Source organism: Glandiceps talaboti, chromosome 6, assembly GCF_964340395.1.
Source record: "Glandiceps talaboti chromosome 6, keGlaTala1.1, whole genome shotgun sequence".
Classification (NCBI taxonomy): Eukaryota; Metazoa; Hemichordata; class Enteropneusta; family Spengelidae; genus Glandiceps; species Glandiceps talaboti.
In genome coordinates this window covers 2,261,006-2,269,957 of record NC_135554.1, presented here as the reverse complement: position 1 = coordinate 2,269,957, position 8,952 = coordinate 2,261,006, and the positions used below count along the sequence as shown (strand labels likewise).

The 8,952-nt window shown below is 38.1% G+C and overlaps 1 protein-coding gene across 1 annotated transcript; it reads right to left on the bottom strand.

Moving 5' to 3' along the window:
* Positions 1-5,165: 5,165 nt before the first annotated feature.
* On the bottom strand, positions 5,166-8,825 carry LOC144436587 (NADH dehydrogenase [ubiquinone] 1 beta subcomplex subunit 7-like). The gene is made up of 3 exons (XM_078125411.1): positions 8,653-8,825; positions 6,284-6,452; positions 5,166-5,640 (listed from the first exon to the last, which is right to left on the bottom strand). Exons 1-3 carry the CDS (start codon positions 8,762-8,764, stop codon positions 5,541-5,543), a joined length of 381 nt encoding a protein of 126 aa, XP_077981537.1. The 5' UTR covers positions 8,765-8,825; the 3' UTR covers positions 5,166-5,540.
* Positions 8,826-8,952: the final 127 nt, after the last annotated feature.

Genomic DNA, 8,952 nt, shown 5'->3' with positions numbered 1-8,952 from the left:
CTTATAGCCATAACGATAGTGGCTACTAGTATTAGTAGTATGTAGTGATTTCCACCATGTAAACTTGACTAAGTATTAGTATAGTAGATACCAGTACAGAGTGACTTCCACCATGGGAAACTTAACTAAGTGTTACTATAGTAGCTCACAGTGACTTCTACCATGTACACTTGACTGAGTGTTAGTATAGTGGGTACCAGTACAGAGTGACTTCCACCATGTATACTTGACTAAGTGTTAGTATAGTGGTTACCAGTACAGAGTGACTTCTACCATGTATACTTGACTAAGTGTTACTATATTGGTTACCAGTTCAACTGGTGTCAATCTATTCATATCATATATAATGCCAATTTACAACCAGACAATGCAAATGACTATGTTTACAATCATGCCCTTTTATGGCAACAAACGAAAACTTATTAACCTTTATCAATTTTTAGAAACTTGCTTTTTAGTGAACTGCCTTTTTTAAGTCAAATAGAATTCCTGGTTGATTCACTGGTGTGATGAATGCTTTATTTGTAGAATTTGTACTTACATGCAGTGATTTTATAGTACCTACATGCAGTGATTTTATAGTACCTACATGCAGTGATTTTATAGTACCTACATGCAGTGATTTTATAGTACCTACATGCAGTGATTTTATTGTACCTACATGCAGTGATTTTATTGTACTTACATGCAGTGATTTTATTGTACTTAAAACAGTGTGATAAATCAAATGTGAAGTTACCTATCAAAGCAAGATGAGTTTATTTATTGTAAAAATGAAAAAGTGTCAACATTGAAGGATTTTGGTGACATAATGAAGTACTAATTTCAGTCTTGTCTTTGTAGTACAATATAGTCACAATAAGTGTCTGTCTGTAAATGACTTATAGAGTCAAACATCACATGGCCGCTTGCCATGATATGTGGAATGGATGTTTCTTAGAGTGTCAACTTTGGGAAATTTTTCAAATCAAAATAATCACACCACTTGCAATTTAGGTTAAACGACACCAATGGCTGTTCTGTAGAAATTGGTGGCAATAATTTAATACTAATATTTTAAACAATGTAGTGCTTTGTCACCACTTTTTAGAATCACTTTGGATTTATTTTTATGGAGTAGTGTGTCTTCTAATTTAAATTAGTGTTGGAAAAATTGAACTTTGACCTTTCAGCAAATAGGAGCAAACCTATATGGAAGATAGATAGATACTTTATATTTATATCATGCTTCGCTTGTAGAGATTAGATGCATTATAAATGCTGTTTATTATATTATACCTGTGAGTTAGATAATATTAATTAGTGCTGTAGATAATTATATGCATATCACATGATCACTGCCACACCAACTCAAAGGGCACAAGTATTCAAGTACTAGTTCTCAACTTTTCTCAACTGTGCTCAACGTCCTAAATGTAAATGATTGTGTACAGGATTGTGGCAGTGAGGCAAGTATTTAATTAATGTATTGAAATATTGTCTTACGCTAGTGATTGTGATATCCTTCAGTCTAGAGGCAGTTGTGTGCATTAATTGGGATATATTTCAAAATGGTGATGAATCTTAATAAAATTATTTTGTATGACTACAAGCTAGTGACAAATTATCATACATGAATTGGTGTGTACATATCCAAGTGGTCCATCAAGGATGCTAGTAGTGTCTGAATGGTTTGACTATCTGTACCCAGTGTGTTAGGAGTGTCTGAATGGTTTGACTATTGGTACCCAGTGTATTAGCAGTGTCTGAATGGTTTGACTATCTGTACCTAGTGTGTTAGCAGCGTCTGAATGGTTTGACTATCTGTACCTAGTGTGTTAGCAGTGTCTGAATGGTTTGACTATCTGTACCTAGTGTGTTACCAGCGTCTGAATGGTTTGACTATCTGTACCTAGTGTGTTAGCAGCGTCTGAATGGTTTGACTATCTGTACCTAGTGTGTTAGCAGCGTCTGAATGGTTTGACTATCTGTACCTAGTGTGTTAGCAGCGTCTGAATGGTTTGACTATCGGTACCCAGTGTGTTAGCAGTGTCTGAATGGTCTGACTATCTGTACCCTGTGTGTTAGGAGTGTCTGAATGGTTTGACTATCTGTACCCAGTGTGTTAAGTGTCTGAATGGTTTGACTATCTGTACCCAGTGTGTTAGGAGTGTCTGAATGGTTTGACTATCTGTACCCAGTGTGTTAGGAGTGTCTGAATGGTTTGACTATCTGTACCCAGTGTATTAGCAGCGTCTGAATGGTTTGACTATCTGTACCCAGTGTGTTAGGAGTGTCTGAATGGTTTGACTATCTGTACCCAGTGTGTTAGCAGTGTCTGAATGGTTTGACTATCGGTACCCAGTGTGTTAGGAGTGTCTGAATGGTTTGACTATCTGTACCCAGTGTGTTAGCAGTGTCTGAATGGTTTGACTATCTGTACCCAGTGTGTTAGTAGTGTCTGAATGGTTTGACTATCGGTACCCAGTGTGTTAGGAGTGTCTGAATGGTTTGACTATCTGTACCCAGTGTGTTAGCAGCGTCTGAATGGTCTGACTATCTGTACCCAGTGTGTTAGCAGCGTCTGAATGGTTTGACTATCTGTACCCAGTGTGTTAGCAGCGTCTGAATGGTTTGACTATCTGTACCCAGTGTGTTAGGAGTGTCTGAATGGCTTGACTATCGGTACCCAGTGTGTTAGCAGCGTCTGAATGGTTTGACTATCTGTACCCAGTGTGTTAAGTGTCTGAATGGTTTGACTATCGGTACCCAGTGTGTTAGGAGTGTCTGAATGGTTTAACTATCTGTACCTAGTGTGTTAGCAGCGTCTGAATGGTTTGACTATCTGTACCCTGTGTGTTAGCAGCGTCTGAATGGTTTGACTATCTGTACCCAGTGTGTTAGGAGTGTCTGAATGGTTTGACTATCTGTACCCAGTGTGTTAGGAGTGTCTGAATGGTTTGACTATCTGTACCCAGTGTATTAGCAGCGTCTGAATGGTTTGACTATCTGTACCCAGTGTGTTAGCAGCGTCTGAATGGTTTGACTATCTGTACCCAGTGTGTTAGCAGCGTCTGAATGGTTTGACTATCTGTACCCAGTGTGTTAGCAGCGTCTGAATGGTTTGACTATCTGTACCCAGTGTGTTAGCAGCGTCTGAATGGTTTGACTATCTGTACCCAGTGTGTTAGCAGCGTCTGAATGGTTTGACTATCGGTACCCAGTGTGTTAGCAGCGTCTGAATGGTTTGACTATCTGTACCCAGTGTGTTAGGAGTGTCTGAATGGTTTGACTATCGATACCCTGTGTGTTAGGAGTGTCTGAATGGTTTGACTACTAGTATCTGTACCCAGTGTATTAGCAGTGTCTGAATGGTTTGACTATCTGTACCCAGTGTGTTAGGAGTGTCTGAATGGTTTGACTATCTGTACCCAGTGTGTTAGCAGCGTCTGAATGGTTTGACTATCTGTACCCAGTGTGTTAGCAGTGTCTGAATGGTTTGACTATCTGTACCCAGTGTGTTAGCAGCGTCTGAATGGTTTGACTATCTGTACCCAGTGTGTTAGGAGTGTCTGAATGGTTTGACTATCTGTACCCAGTGTATTAGCAGCGTCTGAATGGTTTGACTATCTGTACCCAGTGTGTTAGCAGCGTCTGAATGGTTTGACTATCTGTACCCAGTGTGTTAGTAGTGTCTGAATGGCTTGACTATCGGTACCCAGTGTGTTAGGAGTGTCTGAATGGTTTGACTATCTGTACCCAGTGTATTAGCAGCGTCTGAATGGTTTGACTATCTGTACCCAGTGTGTTAGCAGCGTCTGAATGGTTTGACTATCTGTACCCAGTGTGTTAGCAGTGTCTGAATGGTTTGACTATCTGTACCCAGTGTATTAGCAGCGTCTGAATGGTTTGACTATCTGTACCCAGTGTGTTAGGAGTGTCTGAATGGTTTGACTATCTGTACCCAGTGTGTTAGGAGTGTCTGAATGGTTTGACTATCTGTATCCAGTGTGTTAGCAGCGTCTGAATGGTTTGACTATCTGTACCCAGTGTGTTAGCAGCGTCTGAATGGTTTGACTATCTGTACCCAGTGTGTTAGGAGTGTCTGAATGGTTTGACTATCTGTACCCAGTGTGTTAGGAGTGTCTGAATGGTTTGACTATCTGTACCCAGTGTGTTAGGAGTGTCTGAATGGTTTGACTATCTGTACCCAGTGTGTTAGGAGTGTCTGAATGGTTTGACTATCTGTACCCAGTGTATTAGCAGCGTCTGAATGGTTTAACTATCTGTACCCAGTGTGTTAGGAGTGTCTGAATGGTTTGACTATCTGTACCCAGTGTGTTAGGAGTGTCTGAATGGTTTGACTATCGATACCCAGTGTGTTAAGTGTCTGAATGGTTTGACTATCTGTACCTAGTGTGTTAGCAGCGTCTGAATGGTTTGACTATTGGTACCCAGTGTATTAGCAGTGTCTGAATGGTTTGACTATCTGTACCTAGTGTGTTAGCAGCGTCTGAATGGTTTGACTATTTGTACCCAGTGTGTTAGCAGTGTCTGAATGGTTTGACTATCTGTACCAAGTGTGTTAGCAGTGTCTGAATGGTTTGACTATTTGTACCTAGTGTGTTAGCAGTGTCTGAATGGTTTTATAGGTACCCTGTGTGTTAACAGTGTCTGAATGGCTTGACTATCGGTACACAGTGTGTTAGGAGTGTCTGAATGGTTTGACTACTAGTATCTGTACCCAGTGTGTTAGGAGTGTCTGAATGGTTTGACTATCTGTACCCAGTGTGTTAGCAGTGTCTGAATGGTTTGATTAGCGGTACCCAGGGTTTCCTAACTTAGTAACACTCCAGATACTAATAGTAAAATCATTCAGAATGCACTTAAGATGGTTCTTAAATACAAAACTCGTGTTCGTCCTCTGTATGTGAGACAGTGCATATTGCCAGTCTAAATGTATCTATCCAACACAACACACGCTTTTGAGTGTAAGAGCGTTAAATTTCCTTCCTTTGTGTAATAAGACCTAATCTTACTGGAAAATAGTAGTAGTTTATTAGGCCGTTGATAAAATATGAGGAGAGATTTCATTGAACTTGTGTCAGATCAAACACAACATAGCAAATTATCCCTTGATAGAATCTAATGTGAAATAATTGGATGATGCATGACACTTATAACATAAACACTCAAAAATTCTTTAATTTTCATGCCCAAAGTATACATATTTCACTAAAGCTGAGCAGGACAATAAACCAATTATTTGAAGCTTGTAAAGAGAAAATACAGAAAAGAATAACAACCACTATTTTAACATTTGAAACTATAGCAAACTATAGTAGTGATCAGTTGCCTGGCACTACTACACTGTACATGTACATTATGTCATTACACAATGTTGGCTAATTTCTACACAAAATTAACTGAAATTGAATTATCAAAAATTGTTGATCTATTAACAACCAAGTCGTAATGCCATAACTCTGCTACAATAGCTTATCCACCACAGTCTGATCACAATCCTGTACATATTCTAAATCACACCACACAGTTCAACATTATTCCTTCAATGCTTCTCTTTCTTCTTTAAGTTTCTTTCTTTTGACTCTTTCCAGTAGTCTTTTCTCTCTTTCATATTCTTTCATTCTCATCACATAGCTGAAAACAATCCAAAAAAATGAGTTTTATTCACACTGTTTGGTACTTTTTAAAGTCAGGGGAGGGTTTTTTCAAATTTTTTTTTCATAAACTCTTAAGATGAAATTGAAGAGTGAATGATATGAGCTAGCCACACTAAACCATACATTGTCATTGATGATGTAGTGGTCTATGACTTCACAAAAACATGTAATGTGAAAACACAGCAGAGCAACAGTTCTAAAAGTGAAACAAGTGATTACATGGTAAATTTCAGTGTGTTTTCAAAAAATAATTTTAGTTTAGTTTTCATGGGCTTCAAAAAATGCCCCTAAAGTTTTTAGTTTTGCTCCTAAAATTTTAGCTTAGGGGCAAAATGCTACAATGTACTAATGCAAAATGTTAACTTTGAGCCCTGAATAGTCACAGGTGACATACAAGTATGTTATTTGCCAAATACTGTGTTCCATATCTTGCTGCTCGAGGTAATTTTCCAGTATAACGGCTTGCCTCCAGCTTGCCATTATTACTAGAAAAATGACCTCTTGCAGCACGATATGGAACAGTATTTGGCAAATAATATATACTTATTACACCAGAAGCATTTATGATGTCACAAATCAGTTGTGCTTGAAAAAAAACATTCACAGAAATGGTGACTTACTCCTCATATTCACATTGGTCATATACATGTTTTTGGTGACTACATTCATTAAACCATGGATAATTATCTCGTTTGCATTTCATTAGGTCAATGAGTAGATGAGCACAGTAGTCACGTTGGTTGAGAGGAATTTTAGCTCTATCCATCTCTTCCTGTGTTGCTTTCATCTCTGTTAAACAGAATAAAAAATTAACACAAAGTAAAATTTCACTATATACATGTACATTAAAATATCCTAGATGTAAATACTGACTGTAAGCCTACATAAATTCTAAATGAATATGCCAGACATACATGAGCATCACAGAAGGTGCACTTGATTAATGTACTGTACATGCATGTCGAAAGTGACTATAAACTGAGCTCAGCCTCTGAATATTAAGTATAAAGTCATGTACCAAGTTTTGCTCTGTCCACAAAGAAGACTTGGACATGTCTTTACAACGCCAAGTCCTCACATCATACATTGTTTGTATGTATCCAAAGCTGTACCAGGATTATACAATTATAAAGTGTTTGGAGAGAAAACCTCTAAGTGCTTTGAAAAAAACAGTGATCAAAGTCAGTTGGCCAGTGTAGACTACATATTGTATTTACAAGTCTGTATCATTGGTATGAATACAAGAGAATAATTCAACCAGTTGCAACCAATAGGAAAACTCACCCAACTGTAATACCTGAATAGTATTAATTAATGAAGCATGAATAGGAAGTATCCAGAATCTAATTACTACATTAGCTTTATCAATTTGTCAATGACCATGTGCAACACCCCACAAGCTGATTGGAGATTTTCAAACAATTGTATTACCAGTGGTTTGCAATTCTTGTCACTAGCAAGGTATGAGACTAAATTGATTATACCGTAAGTGTTGTAAAACAGGCTAGCCATGGAAACCATCTTGACTGGCATCTTGTCTCTATCAGTGTCAATGTGAAATCAATTTATCATTGTAAGTGTACATACACTTCTGATACCATCAAGTTACCACATAAATGAAATAGCAAAATATATCCTTTGCTTTCAAAACATTGTTTGTTCATGTCTGACCTTTATATTGAACTAATGTACCATACATAGTACAGTTTTCAGTATTGGCTAATTTCTCTTGATACTAGTAGCTTTGTTTTTATTTCTTTTTTATATTATATGTTGTGTGACTAAACATTTTTTGTTTTACTTTTTGTCTTCTTATGCTTGCAAAAAAAATGAGATGGAGCAGAACTGCTACAGTTACTGTAGTTATCTTGATACCATGACAATATTACACATATTTAAATATAATATTTGTAATGGCATGTGATAAAAAACTTGGCTCATGTGAATGTTAGCTGATCAATTAGAAATGTTCTAGTGGTGATTGATTTTCAGCAGTACTGTAATATTGTGGCACACAGTGAGACTGTCATTACTTGAGATGGGAAAAGAGGAGAACCATTTGATTTCTGTGGTAGGGGTGGAGGATTTTTTGGGGAAAAATTTTGTCGACAGGTGAAGGAGAAAAAAAATAATTTGATCCTGTAATGTCTCGAGAAAATAAAATTGTTCCAACAGACAGAAGTATACAATGAATTTGTTGCGATGTGTTGAAATCAGCAAAATTTGGGAACCCAATTCTCTCATTTTCTCTGGAGGTGCCTAATGTGGTGCTAATATTTTCAGTATTTGTGAGCAAGCCCTATGTTTTTTTTATATATAAGATGTAAGGCTGCTTTCACAAAAACTTGTGGTGGGGGAGGGGGGTCGAGTGGTACTTGAAACAATATGCATAGTGTTGGGTGGTATCTGAAAAAATAATGTGGGTCATGGGGGGAGGGGGTACCTGAAACCGAGAAGAGAAAAAAAATTTACATTGCTTCTGCATATGGAAAAAATAATTTGATGCAGGACTCGGACTGAAAAAATTGCTGTCACAGAGATGGGAAAAAAAATCGCTGCCATACCCACTTCCTCCATCTCCCCCCCCCTTCCCCCCGAAATCAAATGTTTCTCCCCTAAGATATAAGATGGAGGGAAGTGATTCTGAATCTACATGGTATGTACATGTACTATGATGTAGGGTTAGGGATTTACAACTTCTGCACTGACCTCGCAACTATTATCTCGAGGTATTTGAATTGTTTTGCAAGGGGTTATGGCAAACAAACTATTGCATTAGAAACCTCGTTCCTTCGCTCAGATTGCTAATCAATCAACAGGATATATTTAAGGTTATGGTTCTAGCCCGTACACTGAGAACTATACTGTATACTTCTTACAACGCCGATTATAATGTACACGCACACAGGTTACAGCTAGCTGTGCATGCGACCGATTGACATGTTGCATAAAAAAGACTTATTATTGATACTGTAGTTTATTAACTCACCGCGCTCCTTCCTCCCATTTTCGAAGCCATACAGGGGATCAAAAGTAGGGATTTTATGCAAGTCGGGAGCGGTGTCCGGGTGGCTCACATACGCCGACCACATATGCCCCATTTCGGCTACGTCTTGCAACTAACTATCACTAGTCACACGATCGCAATACAAGGGCTGCCGGCTGGGGTCAGCGAACTGTGGTGTTGGTAATCCGACAACTACCGAAAATACCCGAATGAATCCTGTTTTATTTTTGATAAACATAGTTCGTAGATATTTACAAAGTTCAACATTTATGATTTTAATGG